At 38.5% G+C, this 26013-nt stretch overlaps 1 protein-coding gene across 5 annotated transcripts in view; it reads right to left on the bottom strand.

Moving 5' to 3' along the window:
* The window catches only part of Fndc3a (fibronectin type III domain containing 3A), a 190252-nt gene that overhangs the window by 72460 nt on the left and 91779 nt on the right, over positions 1-26013 (bottom strand). For all 5 annotated transcript variants that reach the window (XM_021257842.2, XM_087197348.1, XM_004844172.4 and 2 more), the window contains one exon: positions 24536-24612. In XM_021257842.2, coding sequence (XP_021113501.1) covers positions 24536-24612 — 77 coding nt within the window. The remainder of the gene's footprint in view (positions 1-24535; positions 24613-26013) is intronic.

Genomic DNA, 26013 nt, shown 5'->3' with positions numbered 1-26013 from the left:
TTACTTGGCCAAAGTTTGTTCTTGCCTGTTTATTGTTGTCTGTTTCTCTGCTTGCTTTGTGTGCCTTTTGTGTCTTCACAGGCTAAAACTAAGGGTTCCTTACAGTCCACGGAAGGAACTCCACTTGATTGTCTTGAATAACTTCAAAAAAATTAATTCCACAGAGAAGATGAATAGGGCATAAAATTTTCTAAAGGCAAATTGCGAACTCTGTGTCCATCAGAATGGCCAAGTTTCGGAGTCGGTTGGCCCCCGGTGGGAATTTATTCTATGCACATTGCTTGCAAGGTTTGGAATGTGGTCACAGGAGTTGGGGCCCCCGTGGGATCCAGATCAATTCCCATATATCAACATCTCGATTGATATGTTGGAAGATCCCCCTAAATATTTTATAAAATGTACAGTTCCTGATCAACCTTTGGGAACCCTGAATTGGAGGAGAAGGGGAAATCGAAACCTACCAGAAAAGAGCCCCTCTCTGATAGTTGTGTCAACCACTAAAAGTGTTCTCCAGTCTGATCCTGAGGACAATTTGCGCCGACCTCCCCCTTATCATGTGGGTAGAGTGGGCACCCGGGGGAGGGGCCCTAAATCTCCCACTGCAGGCCCTCTGGTTCCAGACTCTTCCTCAGACCAGGTCCGCTCACCTCCCCATACTCGATCCGGACAGGACCACGGTCCATCAGCCCTGTCTTCCTCTTCCCTTTTTCCTTTAAAACAGATAGAGCCCAGGGTTGGAGTGATTTATGTCCCTTTTAGAACTAGTGATCGTTACAATTGGAAACATCAAAATTCTCCCTTCTCTGAAAAACCTCAGGCATTAGTATCTCTTCTTGAGTCTGTTTATTTTCGTACCCATCAGCCAACCTGGGATGATTGCCAGCAGCTTTTTTTTTGTTTTTAAATTAAATTCTTTTATTGGTACATTGTAGGTATGCAACACAATTACATTTCTCATTGGGAATTGTACCTGTACATAATGCATCTTGGTTCTTACTTTTCCCCATTCCTAGCCCTAGCTTCACTCCCTCCACCCTTCCCTATTTACAAAGATTTTATTTCCATTTCTCATGTTTTTCCTTTCCCTTCTTTCCTTTCCCCTGACCCTCCCACTACCCCTACCCCTTTGGACCTTTTCTTCCTATTTTGCATTATCAACTATTCATTCCAATCATTGGTACATTTTAGGTATACAATATAATGACATTCATCATTGGAAATTTACACCTTTACATAATCTCTCTTGGTTCTTATTTTTCACCCTTGCCCAGCCCTCCCTTCAACCCCTCCAGTCCTCCCTATTTACAAAGATTTTGTTCCTATTTTTCCATTTTTCTCATATTAATCCCATTCCCTTCTATCCTTTCCCTTAGCCCTCCCACTTCCTTCCTCTTTGCCCTTTTTCTTCCTATTTCACATTACCTATTATACATTTTAGTCTTTATTTACACTTTCAGTTTCTCACATCAGAGAAACTATTCAGTATTTATACGTGTGTCCTATTTATTTCACTTATGAGTATTGCCTCAATGTGCATCCACTTAGCTATAAATGTCTCTAATTTCTCATTTTTTATGGCTGAGTAGTACAGCATTTTATAAAAAAACCAGATTTTCTTGATCCAGTCTCCAGTTGATGGGCATTTGGGCTGTTTCCAAGTTTAGCTATTACAAACTGTGCTGCTATGAACATGGGCACACATATATCACTGTGGTATGATTCTTTTAATTCTCTGGGAAAGATCCCCAGCAGTGGAATAGCGGGGTCAAATGGGACTTCCAATCCTAGTTCTTTGAGGTATCTCCATATTGATTTCCACAGTGGTTGCACCAGTTTACACTCCCACTAGCAGTAGAGCAGGGTTCCTCTATCCCCACAGCCCCACCAGGATTTGTTATTGGTTGATTTCATGATAGCAGCCATTCTTTCTGGAGTGAAGTGGAATCTCAGTGTTGTTTTCATTTGCATCTCTCGAATGACCAGTGACGTTGAACATTTTTTCATGTATTTATTTGCTATTTCTACTTCTTTGTCTGAGAAATGTCTGTTCATTTCAGATGCCCATTTTTGGATTGGGTCTTTAAATTTGGAAGATCTGATCTTTTTAAGTTCTTTATAGATTCGAGATAGTAGACCTTTGTCTGAGGAAGAGCAGGTGAAGATTTTTTCCCACATTGTGGATAGTCTCTTCACACTGCTGGTAGTTTCGCTTGCTGTGCAGAAGCTTTCTAATAAGAAGAGATCCCATTTGTTGATTGTTTGTGCGAGTTCACGGGCAACTGAGGTTTTGTTCATAAAATCTTTTCCTACACTGATGTCTTCAAGGGTTCTACCTAACCTCTGTTCCAACTGGTTCAGAGTTTCTATTAATCTTTAATCCATTTTGATTTTAGTTTAGTGCATGGTGAGAGATACAGGTCTAGTTTTAATCTTTGGCAAGTTGAAGCCCAATTTTTCCAGCACCATTTATTAAAGAGGCTATCTTTCCTCCAGTGAGGGTGTTTGGCTCCTTTGTCGAAGATGAGATGGTTGAGTGTGTCTGGCGTTGTTCCTACATCTTCTAATCTGTTCCACTGGTCCTCAGGTCTGTTTCTTTGCCAGTACCATGCTGTTTTTATCAGAGTAGATTTGTAGTAGAGTTGCAGGTTGGGGATTGTGATACCCCCTGCCATGTGTCTGTTACCTAGAATTGCTTTTGCTATTCTGGGTCTCTTCTTGTTCCAAATGAATTTTTGGATTGTTTTCTCAAGATCTATGAAGTATGCTGCTGGGATCTCAAGTGGAACTGCATTAAATCTATATAGCAGTTTTGGAAGTATGGCCATTTTCACTATATTAATCCTTCCTACCCAGGAGCAGGGGATGCCTGTCCTTTTTCTGATATCATCTTCAATCTCTCTTTTCAGAGTGCCATAGTTTTCAGAGATGAGGTCTTTGATTTCTTTCGTTAGGTTGATTCCTAGGGATTTCAGTTTTTTGGATGCTATTGTGAAAGGAATTATTTGCCCTATTTCTCTCTCAGTGAGTCTGTCATTTGTGTAGAGGAAAGCTATTGATTTTTGTGTGTTGACCTTGTACCCTGCTACTTGACTGAATTTGGTTATTAAGTTTAGAAGACTTTTGGTGGAGTTCTTGGGGTCTTCTATATAGACTATCATGTTATCTGCAAATAATGACAATTTGACTTCTTCATTTCCTATCTTTATTCCTTTTATTTCTTTCTCTTGTCTCATTGGCATGGCTAATGTTTCCAGAACTATATTGAACAAGAGTGGTGATAGTGGCCATCCTTGTCTTGTCCCTGATTTTAGTGTGAAGGTTTTATTTCAGTTTTTGACCATTTAGTATGATATTGGCTGTTGGTTTTTCATAGATGGCTTCTATCAGTTTGAGGTAGAGACCATCTATTCCAATTTTTTGTAGGGTTTTTATCATAAATGCATGTTGGATTTTGTCAAATGCTTTTTCTGTGTCTATGGAGATAATCATATGGTTTTTGTCCTTGGCTCTATTGATATAGTGTATTACACTGATTGATTTGCATATATTAAACCATCCCTGCATCCGTGGGATGAATCCCACTTGATCAGGGTGTATGATCTTCTCTGCATTCTGTTTGCCATTATCTTATTAAGGATTTTTGCATGTATATTCATTAGTGAGATTGGCGTATAGTTCTCCTTTTCGGTTGGGTCTTTCTCTGCTTTGGGGATCAAGTGGATGCTTGCTTCCAGGAATGAATTTGGGAGTATTGCTTCCCTTTCAATTTCACTGAAGAGTTTAAACAGCAGTGGCAGCAGTTCCTCTCTAAATGTCTTGTAGAATTCAGCAGTGAAGCCATCAGGGCCTGGGCTTTTCTTAGTTGATAAGTTTTTAATTACATTTTCAATTTCATAGGTTGATACTGGGTTGCTCAGAAATTTTAGGTCTTCTTTGTTCAACTTTGGTAATTCATATGTATCTAGGAATCTGTCCATTTCTTCTGTGTTGCCCATCTTATTGGTGTACAGGTTCTGGAAGTAGGTATTGGTGATCCTCTAGATTTGTGCTGGGTCCATTCTAATTTCATTCTTTTCATTTCTTATTGCATGGATTTGGGCCTTTTTCTGATAAGGTTGGCTAAGGGTTTGTCAATTTTGTTTATTCTTTTGAAGAACCAACTCCTGGCTTCACTGATTTTTTGTATCGTTCTTTTAGTCTCCACTGCATTGATTTCTGCTCTGATCTTTATAACTTCCTCCCTTGTATGAGTTTGGGTTTGTCTTGCTCTTCTTTTTCTAGAAGCTTGAGGTTCAGCAATTGGGCTCACTCCATTTTCCTAATATGAGTATTCACTGCTATGAATTTCCCTTGTAAGACTGCTTTCACTGTGTCCCACAGATTTGTATATGTTGTATTGTCATTGTCATTTAATTGAAGGAACTGTCTGATTTCTTCTTTAATTTCCTCTGTATCTCATTTGTTATTCAGAAGTGTGTTGTTCAATTTCCACATGTTTATGAAATTTTTTGAGTTTCTTTTGCTATGGATCTCCAATTTCATCGCACTATGGTCTGATAATATACAGGGGATCACTTCAATTCCTTTGCACTTACTTAAACATGTTCTATGTGTATGTGGTCTATTTTGGAGAATGACCCATGTGCAGCTGAGAAGAATGTGTATTCTGATTTTGTGGGGTGGAAGACTCTGTAAACATCTGTTAAGTTCATTTGTTCAAGAGTTCGACTGAGTTCTTGTACGTCATTACTTATTTTTTGTCTAGTTGATCTATCTGTTTGTGACAGTGGGATGTTGAGGTCCCCCACTACAATTGTATTAGTGCATATATGACTTTTCATGTCTGTTAGTATTTGTTTTATATAGTTGAGCGCACTAGTGTTTGGTGCATAGAAATTTATGATTGTCATCTCTTCCTCTTGGATTCTTCCCTTTACAAGGATGTAGTGTCCTTCTTCATCTCTCTTCATCAGTGTTGGTTTGAAATCTACTTGATCTGCAAAGAGGATAGCTACTCCTGCTTTTTTTCGGATTCCTGTTGCATGGTGTATCATTTTCCACCCTTTAACTTCCATTCTATGAGTTTCCTTTTGAATTAATTGTGTTTCTTGTATGCAGCATATTGTTGGATTTTGCTTCTTGACCCATTCTGCCAGTCTATTTCTTTTGATTGGTGAATTGAGACCATTAACATTGACGGTTATAACTGAAACCTATTGACTAGTCATTGCCATGACTTTTTCGTTTTGTTGTATTTTCCCCCTTTACATTCAATTTCTTGTCATGCCAGATGGGTTCATTCTGCTTTGCTTCCTGGGGTTGTGATCCTCAATGTCTGCTCCTAGGATATTGTGTAAAATTCTTTGGAGTGCTGGTTTGGTATTCACGAAGTTCCTAAGGTGCTCTTTTTCATAAAAGTATCTTATTTCTCCATCAATTTTGAAAGATAGTTTTGTTTTGTTTTTTTTTGGTACTGGGGATCACACTCGGGTCCTTGTGCTTGTGCAGCAGACAGCAAAACCACTGAGCTAAATCCCTGGACCTTGAAAGATAGTTTTTCAGGGTACATCAATCTGGGTTGGAGGCTGTTTTCTTTTAAGGCTTGGAATATGTCGCTTCAAGCTCTTCTTGCCTTGATGGTTTGTGTTGAGAAGTCTGCTGTGATTCTGATGGGCTTTCCTTTGTGATTTGTTTCTTTTCTCTAACTGCTTGTAGAACTTTGTTCTTCTGCTGAGTTTCTGGAATCTTAACAATTATATGCCTATGTGTAGATTTTTTTGATCAAGGCTATTTGGAGTCCTATATGCCTCACTCATCTGTATGTCAAGCTCTTTTCCCCTGCTTGGGAAGTTTTCTGCCATTATTTCTGTGAAGAGTTTTTTTTATGTCATCTGCACTCTCTCCTGTTTCTTCATTGACTCCAATCAATCTTATGTTATTCTTCTTTGCATCATCTAGCAGCTGCTGGATTGATTTCTCATGTTCCCTTATAAGTTTGAAGCAATTTTTCTTTTCCTTGTCACTAATTGCAATGTTATCTTCTATATCTGAAGTTCTGTCCTCACATTGGCTCACTGTGCTGTGTAGACTTTCAGTGGAGTTTTTCATCTCCTGGAAATCTATTTGCATCTGTTTTATGGATTCTATTTGTTTCTCATGTTGGGATTCCATCATGTTCCTCAGCTCCTCTCTAGATTTATTAATCATGTCTTGCACTAGGAGCACAATTTCTCCTGTTATCTGAGAAATTATTTCTGATTTCATTTATTCCAGATCCTCTTTTGTTGCCAGTTCAGTGGGTCCAGGTGGTTGAGTATCAGAGTGTTCCATCTCATTTCCTTTTGGGGTTGCTGTAGGTGATCTGAAAGTCTGGTTTTGAGATTTATTTATGTTTTCTCATTTCGACTGCGTGGGGGGGGGCTGTTTTCGCCTGCATGGATTACCTCCTGTGAGCTGGGACAGGTGGGACAGGGGTTGGGAGCAGCAGGAGGGATGGTGGCCAGGAAGCCCCTTCCTCTGGACCAGGAGCAGTGGGACGGCAGCTCAGAAGTGCCTACCTCTGGGCCAGGAGCGGCGGGACTCAGTACTGTGGTCTAGTGGTCCAGTGTCCTCTGCATATTTGTAGTGTGGAACCAGGTGGCTGTACAGAGGAGTGTGGGGGGGTGTCCAATGGACTGCTGCTAGGGCATGGGCTGATTTGTCGTGTTCCGTGTGACTCATTTACTCGGTAGGGTGTCTGCAGACCTGCCTGTCTGGAGCGAAGCCCACTAGTTTGAGTAAGATAAGTGAGGTTCACCAGGGAAAAGTGGAGTCTATGGCTGCATTTTTAGAGAGACTCTTGGAAGCCTATAGAGTTTTTACTCCTATTGACCCAGAGGCTCACGAAAATGCAGCAGCTTTAAATCTGGCCTTTGTTTCCCAGTCAGCCCCAGACATTAGAAAGAAATTACAGAAATTGGAGGGATTTGAGGGAAAGAATAGGACTGAACTCCTGAGCACAGCCCAGAAAGTTTATGATAATCATGACATCTCCCCGAGGAAGTCCTAGCCAAGAAACTGGAAAAAGTCACTACTGCTGCACTCCAGGCACAAGAGACAGTCCTTCTGGAGAGAAAAGGAGAAAGCTGCCTTTTTGGCTTTAAAGAAAGCCTTAGTGTCAGCACCAGCCCTGGCCCTATCTGATGTCACCAAGCCCTTTCAGTTGTTTGTGGCTGAATGAGGAGCCATAGCCAAAGGAGTGCTAGCTCAGGCACTAGGGCCTTGGAACAGACCTGTGGCCTACCTGTCTAAAAGACTGGATCCTGTGGCAAGTGGATGGCCTACCTCTTTGAGGGCAGTTGCAGCCACTGCCCTCCTGGTCAAGGAGGCAGATAAGCTCAGCCTGGGACAGGACCTAGTCATCACCACACCCTATGCAGTGGAGACATTGCTGAGAGGAGCCCCAGAATGATGGCTCTCCAACGCCCACCTGACTCAGTACCAGGCCCTGCTGCCTGATGCTCCCCGCATCAAATTCACCAGAGAAACGACCCTCAATCTGGCTACCTTACTCCAGGACTCTGACTCGTACTCAAGCCCCTCCATGACTGTCTGGACACTCTGACAACTTCTACCACCAACCCCCAGACCTGACTGATGTTCCCCTGCAATGCCCATATGAGACCTTCTTCACCGATGGAAACAGCTTCGTGGAAGATGAAGTTAGGTATGCGGGGGTGGCCATAGTCAGTCCAGGAGGACAGGTGCACTGCGCACAGGCATTAAGCTGGGGGCCATTGGCACAGAGGGCTGAACTAATAGCTTTAACTCAAGCCCTGAGGTTAGGTCGAGACAAGGCTGTAAACATCTACACTGGCAGCTGGTATGCATTTGCCACTGCCCACGTGCATGGCAACATCTACAGGCAGATAGGGCTATTGACATCAGAAGGGAAAACTATTAAAAAAAAAAATTGGCCTTATTGGAGGCAATTTGGGAACCCAAAGCGTTGGCCATTATTCATTGCAAAAGCCACCAAAAAGGAGACAGCTTCGAGGCCCGCGGTAACCGAGAGGTGGATGATACACCCGATGAGTGGCCAGAGAACCAGTGGGGCCAATAGACATTCTGCCCATCCAACCCTTTGGCTATCTGCCAGAAAGGCCCACATACACCCCGGAAGAGGAAGAGGAAAATCAAAAGCGAGGGGGTACAAAATTGGACTTAGGTTGGTAAAATGGGACAAAGGAATGAATTTGTCTCCCCTGGGCCCTGGAGTGACAACTTGTTCATCAGTTACAACACTTAACTCACCTGGGAGAATCAAAGTTAAAAAGACTAATAAGCTCTAAGTTTTCAATCCCAGGACTGACCTCTATGGCCCAGGACATCAGTTCCAGGTGTCAAGTGTGTGCACAGGTAAACTCGAAGGCAAGACCAAGGAGTGAAGATAATCGACTGTGGGGAAGAGAGCCAGGGGAACACTGGGAACTTGATTTCATTGAAATAAAATCCAGCAATAGGTTCAAATATTTACTGGTATTGGTTGAGACCTACTCAGGTTGGCTAGAAGCTTTCCCCAGTCATGGATAATCAGCCAACGTAGTGACTAAGGTTTTGCTCCAGGAGACAGTTCCCCGATTTGGCATCCCTCGTTACCTGGGGTCCGACAAGGGGCCTGCCTTCACAGCACAGATATCCAAATTATTGGCAAGGGCACTACATATCAATAGGAAGTTACACTGTGCCTATCATCCACAAAATTCAGGTCAAGTGGAAAGGATAAATAGGACCCTGAAAGAAACCCTGACTAAATATGTTCTAGAAACTAACAGTAGGTGGCCCAATCTGCTTCCTCTAGTCTTGTTAAGAGTTAGATGTAACAACAACAACAAAAAAAAGAGTTAGATGTACCCCAAATGTTGACAAGTTTACCCCTTTTGAAATCTTGTATGGGAGGCCACTGCCACTCCTCCCTAAGTTAAACCTTGAACAGAGAACAGAGAGTTCTTGTGTCTCTTTACTTCAGTCTCTTCAAGCCTTACAGATTCTTCAGAGTAAGATTCAGGCTACAATACAACAAGCTCGAGAAAAACCCTTTATAATGTTCCAGCCCCATGGTTTCAAGCCAGGAGACCTGGTCCTGATATGTCGACATCAGACTAAGAGCCTTGAGCCACGTTGGAAGGGGCCATACCCTGTTATTTTGGTAACCCCCTCCACGGTCAAAGTAGCTGGTGTCATAGCTTGGATTCATCACACCCAGGTCAAGTCAGCACCAGCAGAGCCCAGAACCAGCACGATGGAAGATCCTAAGCACCCCAGGAGACTTAAAAGTTAAAATTGGGAAAAGAGGACTAGTACTCCTGGTATATATTCTCTATCAATTATGTCAGCTCAGGGGAACAAATAAGTTGTTTCTTCCCTGTTCAGAAACTTGGGAATTAAGACTAACTTCTAGTGGAAAAATCCTGGCAAAAATAGAAAGAGGACCCAACCCATCTGAGGTCATCTTTACCGCTAGCTTATGTCATATGGTTGAGGAGGCCTTGTATTATGGGAACAGGGGCTGTACAAAATCTGGGTGCTGTACTCCCACTAAATGGGGACTCCATCCTATCCATTATGTATGTCCAGAAAATGAAGACCCATATTGGGATGGTAAAGGCAATGACTATCATTGTGCCCAATGGGGATGTGAGACTACAGCTCCTTGGTCCATTCAAATTACAGATCCCTGGTTAAAAATGTCTCCCACCACCGTATATCACGATAAAACCTGTGATACTGGCATATGTTATCTGATTACCATTACACCCCAAAGATTGGAAGATCCTGGGTGGGTAACTGGAAGGACATGGGGAATTAGATTACATGTGTCTTGGTGGGATCCTGGGTCAGAATTTACCATCCAGAGAGGTTGCCAGTGGGTTGAGTGACCTATGGGGCCCAGCAAGGACTTTGCTCTACCTATCCCCACAGCAAGGCCTAAGCCTGTGCTCTTGCCTACTCAGAAACCAGAATCCCCCACTCTTCCAACTATATTACCACAAGATAAAACCCCCAGCCCCATGCTGGAAATGTTGACGAGCATCCATTTACTCCTCAACAAATCCAGGCCTGAGGAGGCTAAAGATTGTTGGCTCTGCCTCAACCCCAAGCCCCCATATTATTGGGGGTTGGGGCTTGTGGCTACACCAGACTTGTCCCCCTCAACAGGTTGTGATTGGAGCCACCCTCGACTCACCTCGGGGGAAATCCAAAGAAAAGGAACCTGCCTAATAGGAACAAACTACAGTTTGGATACATCACCTTATAGAGATCTATGTAATGACAGTTATAATAATCACCCTGCCTCAGGCTCCCATTACTACAAGGCTCCAGAAGATGCTTGGTTTGCTTGCACCGAGGGCTTGACTAAATGTATTCCCAAATCAGTCTTGGCTACCCAATCTTCCACTTTATTTTGGGTCATCCTGTATGTTGTTCCACAAGTCTTGTATTATAATGGAAAAGGGGGTTGTGAACATCTGGGATTAACCACTGAACACTATAGGAGTAAACGGGCTGCTCCCGTTTTAGTGCCCATTCTGGTAGGATTAGGAATAGCTGGGTCAGCGGTTATTAGAATTTCCTCCCTGATCCTTCAGGACACAAATTTTAAAGCTCTAAGCAACCAAGCAGCCAGAAATTTGGGTCACCTGGAAGACTCGATCTCCAGATTAGAGAACCAGGTTGATTCCCTACCTGAGATGGTCCTACAAAATCGAAGGGGACTTGACCTCCTGTTCATGAAACAGGGAGGGTTATGTGTAGCCCTAGGAGAAACCTGTTGCTTCTATGCTAATCAGTCTGGTGTCATTAGAGATACCTTAGCTATGGTCAGGGAAAATTTAAAGACTAAATATGCTCAACAAAAGGATCAAAATTGGTTTCATAATCTATTTGATTGGTCCCCATGGTTAACTACCCTACTTTCTGCTGTAGCAGGCCCCTTAGTTATCTTACTTCGGCTTCTGCTTGTGGGACCTTGTATTATAAATGCTCTAACTAAATATGTTAGACAGAGGGTTGATGCAGTTAAACTGATGGTGTTGAGACAAAATTACGAGATTTTAGAAGATATTTTATAAGAATCCGAAGAATAAATACAGAAATCAAAGATATGATTAAGTTACAAGAACCAGTGGGGAATGAAGGACCCTAGTTAGCAAGACAGACTCCATATTGCTGCTAAACGACGCACCTGCCTGCCCTTTAGATGAACTCAAAAGGAGGAAGCTTAGAAACCTCCACCCCTTAGAGAGTCTCTTAGAAACAACAATTAATCAACTAGTATTTTATAAATGTTCTAATGACAGGATGTTCTGCTTCTGTGCCTTTTGCTTGCTTTGCTAGTTCTATCCCATAGGGGTCCTAGAAAATGTTGGCTTCAAAGGTGTATAAAACATGTTAGTCTCCCCCCAGTTGGGGCTCAAGTCTGATGCCTGGCTCAGGTCCTGGCCAGTAATAAACTCCTGTGTGGATTTAATATCAATCTCTGGTTGGTTCTTTCTCACTGGGTGCAACAATATACATTGTAAATATGGTCTGTTTAAGGACTACTTTTCATTTTAATGATGTCATTTAAAGTTCTAAATTCTGACGGAATCTCATTTATTAATTTTTTTCTTTTATACATCATGTCTTTTGTATCCTAGGTAGTTCTTGCCTAACCTGAATTCATAAACATTTTCCCTTATAATTTCTTCTTAAAGTTTTATACTTTTAGGCTTTCATATTTAGATTCATAGATCCCTTCAAGTTATTCTCATGTATGGAAATAAAGGGTTGAGGTTAATTTTTTATATACTGATATCAGGTGTTCTAGTGCCATTTGCTGAAAACACTATCTCTTCCTTGGCTCTTGAATTGAGTTTATATTGCATAAAATGCTAATGTTAAATAATCTTTCAAAACTCAGTGGACGATATATGTGTGGTTCTATTTCTAGATTCTCTGTTTTATTCAAATGATCTATATGTCTTTCCTTACACCAACACTGCCTTGATTACTGTAGCTTTAGAAGAAGTCTTAAAATTAGGTACTAAACCTCTTCCAACACTGTTTTTATTTTTTTTAACTTTTCTAGGTCCTTTGTACTCCTACATAACTTTTAAATTTCAATATCCAATTCATTTATAGCAAGTATACATAAACCTGAATTTTTATATATACCTTGTGTTTTCTAATCCTGCTAAATTCAAATACAAGTTCTAGGGGCTCCTAGAGATTTCTTAGTATTTTCTCTGTAGATGATCATTTCATCTACATATAAAGATTTTGCTTCTGCTGTGCCAATCTTATCCTAGTTGTGTCATTCTATTGCCAGACTATTTTGGTGGGGACTAGGTTTCAAAGTTTAATGGACAGATAAAGAATAAGCATAACTGCCCTTGTTCCCCACCTTAAGGAGAAAGCATTGTATCTTCTCCATTCATATAAGGCATTCTCGCTGGAAGTATGGAGTACATGTCTTTAATCTGTTGAGAAGGTTCTGTTCTACTTCTAGCCTCCTGATAGCTTTTACCATGAACAGCTGTAGAATTTAGTCCAATACTTTTTCTCCAACTAGTGACAGGATCATATGGCTTTTTCCTTTCCTCTGTTAAGATGATGACTTTTGGGAGTGGATCTTCCAATGCTGAACCAACACTGCCATCCCTATAACAAAACCACTTTCTACATACTGCTAGATCTGAATTCTAATAGTTTATTTTGTTGGACAAATTTCTATCTATGTTCATACTTTTTTCTTCTATTTTCTTTATCCAGTTTTAGGATTAGCACAATGTTGAGTTCCTAAAATGAGGGGAGAAATGTTACTTCTTTTTTCTGCTTTAATTGTTTCATATAATTTATCAGTTAAAATGTATAGCAGCTTGCTGTTGTCATATAGGTAGGTTTTCAAGCTAGGAATATACTTTCTTTAATAGGAGCTATTCAAATTGTATAATTCCTCCAGAGTCAGTTTCATTAATTTGTCTTCCAAGGTCCTTCTTAGAAGCTGTCAAATTTATTTCAAAAAAGATTTTTGTAATATGCTTTCTATATCCTTTGAAATTCCATAAAATCTGTGGTAATGTCTCCTAGATCTTGATACTGTAATTTTAAAAATGTATAATTGACATTGTGTAATAGGAAGAAAAGGTCTAAAGGGGCAGGGGAAGTGGGAGGGGTAGGGGAAAGGAAAAAAGGGAAAAGAAAAAATATGAGAAAAGGAAAAAAAAATGGAAACAAAGTCTTTGCAAATAGGGAAGGGTGGAGGGGGTGAAGGGAGGGCAAGGGAAGGCGAAAAAATAAGAACCAAGATACTCATGTCGGGTACAAGATCCCAATGATGAATATAACTATATTTTATACCTAAAATGTACCAAGAAACTTAATGGGGAAAAAAAAAAGATAGTGATCTTTGCCCGACTGGCAAAGTGAAATTTGTTTGTTTGTTTTTTTAAAAATTCTTTAATTGGTATATTTCAGGTATACAACACATTTACATTTCCCATCGGGAATTTGTACCTTTATATGATGCAACTTGGTTCTTATTTTTCCCCCATTCCTAGCCCTCCCTTTACCTCCTCCATCCTTCCCTATTTACAAAGACTTTGTTTCCATTTTTTCCATTTCTCATAATTTTTCCTTTCCCTTCTTTCCGTCCCCCTGCCCCTCCCACTATCCCTACCCTGGCAAAGTGAAATTTGAGCAGACACCTTAAGGAAGTAAAGAAATTAGTCATGCAGAAAAATGGAATATTGTTCTGGGCAGAGGGAACAGAACTAAGCCTTTCCAGTGTAAGTGAGGCTATTTCCAAGGAATGGAAGGAAGCAAGTGTGACTGGATGAGCACCAAAGGAAAGAAAGAAGCAGAGAAGGTTAAAGAGATAAAGGGAAGATGAGGTGGTGAGATCAGGTAGAGCCACATAATCTGCCAAGGATTTGAATTTTAGCATTTACTATGAATAAAATAGCCATCAGAGAATATTAGGCTAAAGAGTGACATAATCTAGGATTTCCCAACTCCAGATGATATTGTACCTTGGAGAACATCTGTTTTTATTTAGAGACATATTTGGTTGGCACAACTCAGGGGTGTACTGCTGGCATCTACTGTCTGGAGAGGCCAGGGAGTGCTAAATATTTTACAATAGAAAAGTCAATCTCTGGCCAGGTATGGTGGTGCACACCTGTAATCCCAGCACTCGGGAGGCTGAGGCAGGAGGATTGCTCTGAGTTTGAGGCCAGCCTGGGCTACATAGTGAGTATAAGACCAGCCTGAACTACATAGTGAGATCCTGCTTAAAAAAAAAAAAAGAAAAGTCAACTTCCTAAAACAAAATGGATCTGGCCCAAAATGTCTATAGTAGCAAGGTTAAGAAATTCTGACATAACCTTATTATTTCATAGGATTATTTTGGCTGCTGAGTTGAGAACAGGTTGGGACGCAAAAGCAACAGTAGAGAAACTATTTGGAAAGCCACTGCAGTAATCTAGGCAAGAGATGATGGAAGGTTGCCCAGAGTGGTAGCAGTGGAGGTGATTGAAGTGATCCACATTCTGGATTTATTTAATGGCAGAATAAGATTAGCAGATGGTTTTATGTGGAAAGTGAGAGAAAGAAGTTATAGAAGAATGGTATTCCATTAACAGTGATGGAGGAAGTCTGAGGGGTAGAACAAGATCAAGTGGAAATGTTGAATAGACTGATATTCTGGAAGGGTAAAGAAAGGGACAACCATGTGAGGTAAGAAAACTAAGAAAGGCTGGAGTGTGGAGAGGTCTATCAGCAGAAAGCATCAACTGTGTCAAAAGCTACTGATAGATCAAGATGAAGACTGAGAAGTGACCACTGGATTTAGCAATGTGGATACCACTGTGATTGTGATGAGAACAGCTTTTGGTATAATCACAGAACCAAAACCTGACTGGACTGGATCTAAGACAGAAAGTGGAAAAAGAGAACAGCACAATTTTGCAAAGCTTTGCTATAAAGGGAATACAAAAGTGGAGCTATGGCTGATAAAGTAGTTGAATCAAGAAATTTACTTGTTTTTTGTTTTTGTTCTTAGTGAAAACAATTACAGCAGGCAGATATATTAATATGAATGATCCAGCAGAGGACTGGGGATATAACTCAGTGGTAGAGTGCTTGCCTGGGTGCAACCCTCAGTTCTACCAAAAAAAGATCCAACAGAAAGTAAATTGATGAAAAAAATGCTAGAGTATTGTTCTTGTACAGGCACCAGTACTCCAATGGAAGCAGTGAATTGGGGCAGGAGTAGAGTAATTTGTGACAGATAAGGAAGCAGAAAACATGGGCTATACAATAGCTGATATTGGTAGAGATGTGGGGCTAGGAGTCTGTAATAATCTTTCTGATTATTCTTGTATGAATACTTCTCTGGGCACCACAATCTCAGTTGTCTTTGCCTCCTATAATTTTTATTCCATTTATCCTAAATCACTTGCTTGATATTTGCATTGGTCATCTTTCCCCTTGGTGGACAAAATACCTAACACCTACAATTTAAAGAAGGAGAGGTTTATTTGACTCATGGATTCAGAGGATTCCATCTATGGTTGCTGTCAAGGCAGAAACATCATGACAGAAGAGTACAGAAGAGCAGGGGAATGGTATCAAGAGAGGAAGGGGCCAGGGACGAGATATAGACCCAAAGGCCATGCCTCCAAGACTCACCCACACACCCAGAAGTAATTTATTAATCCCCTGGCTGTTCTCAAGCCAATCAAGCTGACAATCCACTTAACTGTCAATGTCATTTTTAACACTGTTATTTGTTAATTTTTTTAGATGCATATGCCTTACTCTATAACCTAGTGGTAAGTTTCTTAAGGGACCAATATTAACTGTTTAATTCTCACAATAATACTATAAGTAGCTAGTTATTATCTTACTTTTTTAGTTGTTGAAACTGAGGTGTAGAAATGTTGACTAACTTTCCAAGGATCATATAGGTAAGTGGAGGAGCTAGTATCTGAACTCAAACAATCTGACTCTAGATTGCACAGTCAAATCTACTTTGTGTGGATAAAATCCATAGATCTTTTACTGTCTTGTTTCACAACACAAGTAAGGATTTCATTGGTTAACATGTTTCTGTTGGCTTGAACCTCTGGTGGTACATGGATAACTGTCCCACCGGATGGCCTGTATCACCGTAGTACATGCATGACTGTCCCATCAGGTGGCTTGTACCACCAGCCTACAACTTCAAAGGGAGGACAGAAATCTCAAAACTATCTGCTAGTCTCCAAAGGCCTAGCTGCTGAGAGCAGCCAAACATGCAGACATTGAATTTCACATCAACAGGTACATGGATGGTAATGATAAAAATAAAACTAATATAGTGTGAAAAGGAAAAAAAAGAGACTATATTTCAATTTAGTGTATATTAGTAAAAATTCAAACAGACAAGACAATGAAATATATCAGCAGTCTGATTCCTTAACCACAGATGCCACTAATTTCTGAAGCTATTTTTCTTTCCTTTATTGAACAAAGATATATTTGAGAACTGCAGAGAACAGAAGTTGTATCTGCTACCTAACATTTTATATTGTATGTGTGTCTTCCCGAATAGAATATGTAAGTTCCACAATAAATCTGCTTTGGTTACTGTTTTCTTTTCAATATTTGGAACAGTACCTAGCTCATGGATGATGTTCCAAAAGTATTTGTTGAATGAACAATACGATCAGAAATATACGTACTCTGTTAGTTCTACTGGAGTGGTAAATTTCTCTCTCTTTTTTTTTTATCATTTGACTGGTGATCGAACTTGGGTCCTTGTGCTTGTGAGGCAAGCGGCAGGACCACTGAGCTAAATCCCCGGCTCTCTCTCCTTTTTTAACACCATGAAGCTATTACAGTTCTGTGATTTCTTTGATTCCTATAATCTTTGCTTCCTTTCCACTTTTAGCAACCTGTTTCTGTAGTCACACCTCAATCCAGAACCACTCCAACTTTAAGCTCTTAAAAAATAACATACTAAGGGCCTGTCTCAAGAAACAACATGAAATGAAACTTTCTCCTCTACCGCATAGCTATTTCTGATCATTCATTCATTATATATATATTAGGCAGTACTGGGGATTGAACCTGGGGCCTCTGTACTGAGCTACACTCTCATCCCTTTTATTTTATATATCCAGCCACACACATATATGATGTCAAAGTGACCACAACCTTTTTCTCCAGCTCTTACTACAAATCTTCATCTTCACTGAACCTGTAAGTTCCTTACTTTCTAGTCTTCCACATCCTCAGCTCATCCTTTTTGGCTGTTCACCCCAGGAGAGACAGAGACAATAGCTAAGATCAGATTGGTTTGTAGCAACTTTGCAAAATACACTGACCTCACCACTGGGTGCTAACACAAGGCAAAGTGAAATAGTACTGCTCAAAGGAGTAACCTGACACTTATCCTTAAATTGATACTGGCCTTTTCTCTACATTATGAGCTCTACAATCCCCTCCCTGTTAGGTACCCTCTCATCTCTATAACAACCCACATTCTATTTAAAAAAAAAAATCCACTTAAGGGAGCCATTACAAGATAGAGAACTTTCGATGTTCCCTTTTAGGAGTCCCATTTATAGTTCATAAACTTAAAAAAAAATAAGTCATTAACTTAAAATATCAAGTGTTACTCTGTCTTGCAATGCAATAATGTTCTTAGGAACTACATGCTAGTACTTTGATAGTAAATTAAAGTGCTTTCTCCTGTCACTATTGCTTTCTGTGGCATCATTTGCTTTGTGGTTAAATTTTATATTTTTTTGATTATTTGACATTTTAACTGAGTTGCACATATTTCTGCCTCTGTTTAGTATGTCAGTCTCTCACAATTGTCTCTTATTTGTTAAATGGGGATAATAAAGTTTATTAACATTATGCCTAAAATAAGGGCCAGGCCTCTGAAATAGATATGAAGCTTATCTATGAGTAAGTATATAATCTTGGTTTATAGACTATGTACCATCTTTTCCAAACAGTTCACCTTCTCTGAAGCTGTTTTCTACTTTTTAGAGACAACTATATTTTGACTGTAACAACTGAGGTTGCTGGTTATGTTTAAGGAGAAAAAAACAATAAGTCAAATGATAATATTTTAGAAATTGCTTAAAATATTCTAGTAGTTAAAAAAAAGAGGGTACGTGTGATAAACAACATTTATCATTGTGTGATAAACCTGTTGATGATAACTGTTGAAGCAGGGAGTCATGGTTACAAGAGGGGTTAATGATACTACTTATTCTACTTTTATGTAAGCTTGAAGATTTCCATCATGAAGAAAAGATGTATTCAACAAAGTGACAATAATTTGTATATCCTAGTAATTAATGTTGGGGATGATATAGCTAACTGTTGTATATTAGAATGCAAACTTAAATAAACTTTAATATGTACTTAAAGTTCAAAATTCCAAAAATTTATGCTAAGGATTGTACAGATATTCACTGTAACTTTATAATTGAAAAAAAAAATTGGCAAGAGTTTAAACCACAAAATGAAAATAACTGTAAAGAGATATATTGATAAAATGGTTTATGTGGCCTCTAAAACATATTTTTGAATTATATTTACTAATACAGAGAAATGATCATATGAAGTATAAATATTGTGTATATGAAATGTCAATAATTTTGTAATTAAAAAAAAGGCTGAAGGGAAGTATATTAAATATTTCAGAAAGTATCTCTGGGTTGTAACACTCAAAGCAGTTTTTTTCCCTACAATTTTTCTGTATTTTCTGATAATCACAATCAGAAAATACATGAAAATATACTGCTATATTTGTTCTTTGTTACTAAATGTATCTTCCATATTTCATCTGCAAAACTAATATTCCTTTATATTTAAGCTTCTGGAGAACAATTTAATTTTGCTTTCTGCATATTATTTTAATTAGCTTTAGGTCTCCCTACAATACTGGACAGCACTGTAAATAGTGTCGTGGTCAAAAACAAAAACCAAAGAAAAAAAACCCATCTAGAAGGGCTGGGATGTAGCTCAGCAGCACAGCACCTGCCTGGCAAGTGGGAGGTCCTGTGTTTGATCCCCAGTACCAAAAAACAAATAGTGTCATGGTTAATGAAAGATTTTCTTAAAACAGTGACTTAAAAAGACCATCCATTTTCTCTGGTCTAAAAACTAAAGCCATGTACATACACTAAAAAATGAAGTCTACTTTGCTCATTTAAGAGCTATTGCTATTCCCAAGTGGAAAGGAGAAAAACTGTCATTTGAAGTCCATCCTTATAGTGACAAGGACATTCTGTGCCTATTAACATCAACTTTTCTTCAAAACTAAAGGTCAACAGAACAAAATAATCTAGTTTCTCATTACTATTGAACATAGCACTAAAATATCAGAGCAGTAAGTTACAAAGATTACAAAATAACCCCAGATTCCTTCAGTAAGAATGTAAAGAGTATAAAATATAACAAGCAGATATGAGCTTGGCATATTTCAAACAAGAAAAACAGAACAAATTACTCCCAAAGTAACTCAATGTTTGGTACCTTGGCTATCCAATATTACTCTAAAAAATTAAGAAAAATAAGAGAATATTCAGTTCATATTTGAAGTGCTTTTAAACTGAACTAGATCATACTAGTACTCATCTTTTATCTGAATACAGGGTCTGTGATACAGTAGGGATCCGATTAATATGTATAAGTCAGTCAAACAGTCATGGGTTATAAAATTAGTATAAACATCACAGATGTGAAGGTTGATATATCTTGGGTATGTTTTCTTCATCGTTTTGCTTGTTAAGTGCTTTCACTAAATCTTGATTTTAATCTCAATCAAGATCTATCTTTTGGATCTTTCATTTTTATGTCCCAATATGCTCTTGGGCAGCATTGTTATTTCCTCGGGGATGGATCCAAACGGTATCAACACTGGATTTAAGATTTTTCAGTGCTTGCTTACCTGACCCAACTTTTTAGGATATATAAATCTGTTGAATCCTGTTAGTTATGTACTAAATTATTAGATACATAGTGATACAGCAAAAATTTTATTTGGTCCTCCTTAGACCACTGGCTTTAAATACAGAAACACATAAGTAAGGGAAAGAGGTGATAAAACTTATTATGAGGGTGGATCAGGTATAAAAGTCTAATAAGACTAAAAAGCTTCTGCACAGCAAGAGAAACCATCAACAGAGTGAAGAGACAACCTACAATGTGGAAAAAAATCTTCACCTGGTCTTCCTCAGACAAAGGTCTACTATCTCGAATCTATAAAGAACTTAAAAAAATCAGACCTCCCAAATTTAAAGACTCAATCCAGAAGTGGGCATCTGAAATGAACAGACATTTCTCAAAGAAGTAGAAACAGCAAATAAAAATATGAAAAAATGTTCAATATCACTGGTCATTCAAGAGACGCAAATGAAAACAATGCTGAGATTCCACCTCACCCCAGAAAGAATGGCTGCTATCATGAAATCCACCAATAACAAATGCTGGGAGGGCTGTGGGGAAAGAGAAACCCTGCTCCACTACTGGTGGGACTGTAGACTGGTGCAACCACTGTGGAAATCAGTATGGAGATACCTCAAAGAACTAGGACTGGAAGTCCCACTTGACTCAGCTATTCCCCTGCTGGGTATGTTCCCCAAAGAATTAAAAGAATCATACCACAGTGATATATGTGCACCCATGTTCATAGCAGCACAATTTGTAATAACTAAATCATGGAAGCAGCCCAACTGCCCATCAACTGGAGACTGGATAAAGAAAATGTGGTTTTTTTTTTAATAAAATGGAGTACTACTCAGCCATAAAAAATGAGAAATTAGAAACACATATCTAAATGGATGCACATTGAGGTGATACTCTTAAGTGAAATAAATAGGACACACATGTATAAATATCGAATAGTTTCTCTAGTGTGAGAAATTGAAAGTGTAAATAAGGACTAAAAGGTATTAGATAATGTGAAATAGGAAGAAAAGGGGCAAAAGGGAAGGGGAAGTGGAGGGGAAGGGGAAGTGGAGGGGTAGGGGAAAGGAAAGAAGGGAATGGAATTAATATGAGAAAATGAAAAAGTGGAAACAAAGTGTTTGCAAATAGGGAGGGATGGAGGGATTGAAGGGAGGGCAGGGGAAGGGGGAAAAATAAGAACCAAGAGTGATTATGTAAAGGTGCAAATTTCCAATGATGAATGTCATTATATTGTATACCTAAAATGTACCAATAAAATAAAATTTAAAAAAAAGTCTAATAGACTAGATGATAGCTATTCATGTATGTGGCACTTGGCTCCCATAGAGCCAAATTTGATCTGTTCTTTATTATAGCTATCTATTTATCTTAATTCTTGGTTCAACCACTAGCTTCTTGATTTGTTAACATTATATTTATGTGCCAGGTTCTGGACAATGTATCAAGTGGTTAGCTGTGCTGAATATTACTCTAAAAAGTGATGTTAAAAAATGTAACAATGAGTTCATATTTGAAATGCGTTTAAACTTAACAGGGGCATGAAATTAGTACTAACATCACAAATTTGCAGGTTGATATATCCTGAGTACAGCCTAAACCCTGGATCTTAATGACATGTGTTTTCTAATATCAGAGATTACGTATAAGGGTGTTTTGACAATGATGTGAAAATGCATGAACACAGTCTTATGTTTGGCTGCTTAGATTGTTTCAATAATGATGAAGCTAATTTTTTTGTGTGTAGATTAGCCAATGTGCTTAAAAACAATACATTTCTTAGAGATAATTTTGATCTTAAATTAAGATTGATAATAGTAAACCCACTAGCCTCACATAATCTTTCCAAGTAAGATTACCACTGAAGTTTATTAATTTGACAACTATTTATGAGATACTTACTACATTTCAGTTACTATAGGAATGCAAAAAATACATGAATACATAAAAGACAACTCCTCTCCTTACGGAACCTAAAATCCTATAGGAGTTTAAGTCACACACAATTATATTCTTAGGTAGGATGCATTATAACCAAGAAGTAATACAAATAACTCAACCTAGGCCCTCAAAGAACACAATGTCAAAAGGCAGAAATGGAAGAATAAATAACACTCCCTAAATAAGAGCTTTAATAAAACCATGGAGAAAGGAAAACACTATGTGAACACAGGAGAAGTCATAAAAGTACAAAAGTAAACTAAAATGGAACTGTATAAGGCCTCAAATGTCAAGAAATCTGCACTTTGTTGAGTGAATAGGCCAACTGAAGGCTCTTTATGTACCAAGAAACTTTCTTACAAGTTATTTTAGTGGATGTTGATCTAAAGATAAAGAATCTTGACCTGGATTTGAGTGATTTATAAATATTATCTCACAGACACTGTACTCAGAGAAAAGATGAGTACCAGGTATGATCTAGTTCAGGAACTGACCTCATTCCCTACTATTATTTTTGCCTGGATGCTTGAATTCAGCCATACTGGTCTCCTTGCTGTTCCTAGGCATAAAATATACTTTCATTTTAGGCCATCTGCACTGGCTATTTCTGTTTCTAGAACTCTTTTTCCCCAGATAAATGTATTACTAACTCCTATCTGTCCTTCAAGACTTGATTCAAATGCTATCTTTCCAGTGAGGCTTGTTCTATTACCCTGATTTAAAACAACCAGTTCTAGTTTCTTTTTTTCTCCCATATCATGTACCATCTAAATCATTAATTCGTCCACTGATCATGCTTTTCGTTTGATTTTTCTCCACAAAAATGTAAATTTCACAGAACAATCTTTGCCTCTTTTATTCACAGATATATCCCAAGCACTCAAGAGGGCCTGACATGTAGGAGTCCTCAATACTTATTTGAATTGCTGAATATAGGAACTATAAAAATCCATAATTTTCCTAGGAAAGAGAATTAAGAAATGATAAGTTAATTATGAGAGATATATAATATATAAGAAGAGTCCAAAAGGAGAAGTACCTTGAAAAGTATAGGGAAATTGCTTCCCAAACCTCATGATTGAAATGGGAAGGGTAAAAGTTTGTCATTAAAAAAAAAGGTGAGATGAGAGAACATCAGGATATCCTATAAAATTGAAATAATTTGTTTTCATCTAAATGTTACTAGGATGTAATACAGAGCTTGGCATATCATACCACTCAATAAATGTTTGTTGAACTAAACTATTGCTAGAGTAAGTTTTTATGAATGTAAACAAAGTTCTGAGTAGGAGCAATAAAAAAGTGGGAAAAACAGAACATCTTGTCAAGGAAATATGGGGTAAATCATATTAATAGTGTCAAAGAAAATATCAAAGATAATAGGACTGGAAAAAGGACCCTCGGATCTGGCAATTTTAGCAGGGCAACACAAGCAGAATGCAGAGTTAGTGTGTTAAAACAAAAGTAGAGACAGTGAGCAGAGGCTATTCTTCTAAGTTTATAAGGTACTTTTAAATACGTTATCTTACATATTATCATTCTCATCTTACACTGAGGGCCCTGAGATTCAAGGAGGCTGATTTGCCCAGAGCTTAGCAGCCAGCAAGGGTTTGAACCAAGATATGGATCCAGATTTTCTGACTCTCAATCTCAGACAACTTTCATTCTCTGCATTAGTATTTAGTTTTTGTTGTCATACAGTGGTGTGTACCACAGAGTTAGCAAAGAATCTACCACAAGATTCCAGCAATATTTTGCCACAATCAGAGAGGAAGTAATAGAGGGCCTGAAGAAAACAAGTGTAAATTCAGTGCTAGGAAGAGAAAGTTAATTATTTCCCAAAAGAGTTGCGAGGCAATGAGTGCAATGCTAGAATCTCAATAGTGGAAGACACCAAATTACCTACAGATCTAGTTTAATTCCGTTTGCTTGTGTATGAAACTTAGCAGTACATTACTTTTTTTTTTTTTTTTTTTGGTGCCGGGGATCGAACTCTGATCCTTGCGCTTGTGCAGCAGGTTGCGAAACCACTGAGCTAAATCCCCGGCCCAACAGTACATTATTCTTTAAGTCAGAGCTTGCCAACACATGAACAGAAAAGGGTTGCAGGTGTGCAATGATATTGATCCCTTTGGCCATTAGGGCTGTAGGTTTAAATTCTCTTTTATTTACAATATGCCATTCTAGTATCTGAAAACCATTGTATGAATAAGGTTGTAAGTATTGTGTTGGCTTATTTCTAAGCAAACGTAACTTTAAAAAATGTTAGGGCTGGGGATTTAGCTTAGTGGTGCCGCGTCTGCCTGGCAAGCGCAAGGTCCTGAGTTGGATTCCCAGTAAAGGGGGGGGGGGGCAAAAAACCATTACCATAAGCACCCTGCGAACTTCAGATTCACATATTCAGTTAACTCAATACCCAAGGACAAGGTCAAATGGGTGCTATCAAAATTTTTTCTTTCCAAATGTACTAAAATACTTGAAATAGATTTATCAAAGATATCACATGGAATTAACCTCAGTACTTAAGTATTATTTTTTCATCAAGATCAAAGAAAAAGAGTAACTATTTTCATAAATATAAAAGAAAAATAACAAAACATACCTGTGGGGCATAGCCAGGAGGCACATAAATTGGAGGCACAGAACCATTTGGGGACATCATTGGAACCTGAGCAGGACCTGAATGGATCACAGAAATAATGCATTAATCCACCACTGCTTACCAAGCTGAAGTTGAAAACAATTTTATTACTTCATCTAAATACTCAAGTCAATAGTGACTACATTACAGGGTTGTTGACTTGTTATAAACATTTACCTTGTAAAGTGCACGGATTACCGTTTACCTATCTTTGTGTTTCTCAAACTTTCCTCTATAGTCACCTGGGGAGTTTTGTTTTATTTGGTGTCTGGGATCAAACTCAGGAACTTGCGCTTGAGAGGCAGGTGGTGGCACCACTGAGCTAAATCCCCAGCCCACGTGGGGAGTTTTTAAAACAAAATTCATAGGCTCTTCTAGAGATTCTTATTTAGTACACCTATAATCTTGAATCACTACATTTACTTTATAAATATCCCAGGTAACTTTTATGATTGTACAAGTTGAAAATATCGACCTAGAAGAAAATAAAACTGAACTTTGCATTTAAAATCAATGAAAAGGCAAAATTTTCAAAAATAACAGGAAAATATTAAGAAAAAAGAGCAGTAAGAGAAAGAATAGTTAAGATACCTGAAAAGTGCTTTTTAGGGTTAACAGACACCTGTAATATGTAAGTAATGTCTGTGGGGGCTTAAGAAGAAAGTTAAAGATATGCCATATATGTATATTTACCCAAAGACAATTTTTTTGTTTCTTACACTGAAAAGTTCTAAAAAAGAAACCTCAGGTTCTCTTATCCTATATTTCCTTTCACTTTTCTACAGTATTATGCTTTCCAAATAACTTTTATAAATATTATGCATTATTTATCACCTCTTTTAACTTTTCTAGGAGTAAAATAAGGACATTTAGAAGGTGTATTTTATTCTTTCTAGGAATTAAAATTTTTCTTATTTTACTTAACTTTTTAAGAAAAGTATCTCACCTTCAGATCCTTTCTGTAACTTCAGAGTATGATGTCCCCTTACTTATCAGCTTGCTTTTTTTTTTTGGTACCAGGGATCGAATTTCGGTCCTTGCACTTGCAGGGTAGGCAGCGGAACCACTGAGCTAAATCCCGGCCCACTTATCAGTTTTTAATCACTTGAAATGAAACTTTTCCAAAGAAATTACTTATTTTTAAGGAAATAGAAGCACAAGAATCAAATGGGCGAAAGTATCTCTTTTATATGCAGAATTTATTTCTGAAAGTGAATGTCACCACAGGTAACATTGCACATACTTCAGAAAAGCTGAATAAAGAGCAGGATGGTTCCAGCAAATCTGGATTCCAAGCTTTTTAGAGAAGGGGGAAGGGTGAAGCAATACAGTGGTGATGGGGGGAGGGGAAGGGCAAGGAGAGAGAGGCAAAGAAGGAAAGAGCAAAGACTATGTTAAGAAAGGGGGGCACAAGAGAGGAAATATTAAGGAAGGGGAGA

The sequence above is a fragment of the Heterocephalus glaber genome, unplaced genomic scaffold, assembly GCF_053883595.1.
Source record: "Heterocephalus glaber isolate CG9 unplaced genomic scaffold, H.glaber_assembly_v1.0 deba00001666, whole genome shotgun sequence".
In the NCBI taxonomy this organism is placed as follows: domain Eukaryota; kingdom Metazoa; phylum Chordata; class Mammalia; order Rodentia; family Bathyergidae; genus Heterocephalus; species Heterocephalus glaber.
The sequence above is the reverse complement of the archived record's forward strand: the minus strand, read 5'-3'. Positions and strand labels throughout refer to the sequence as shown.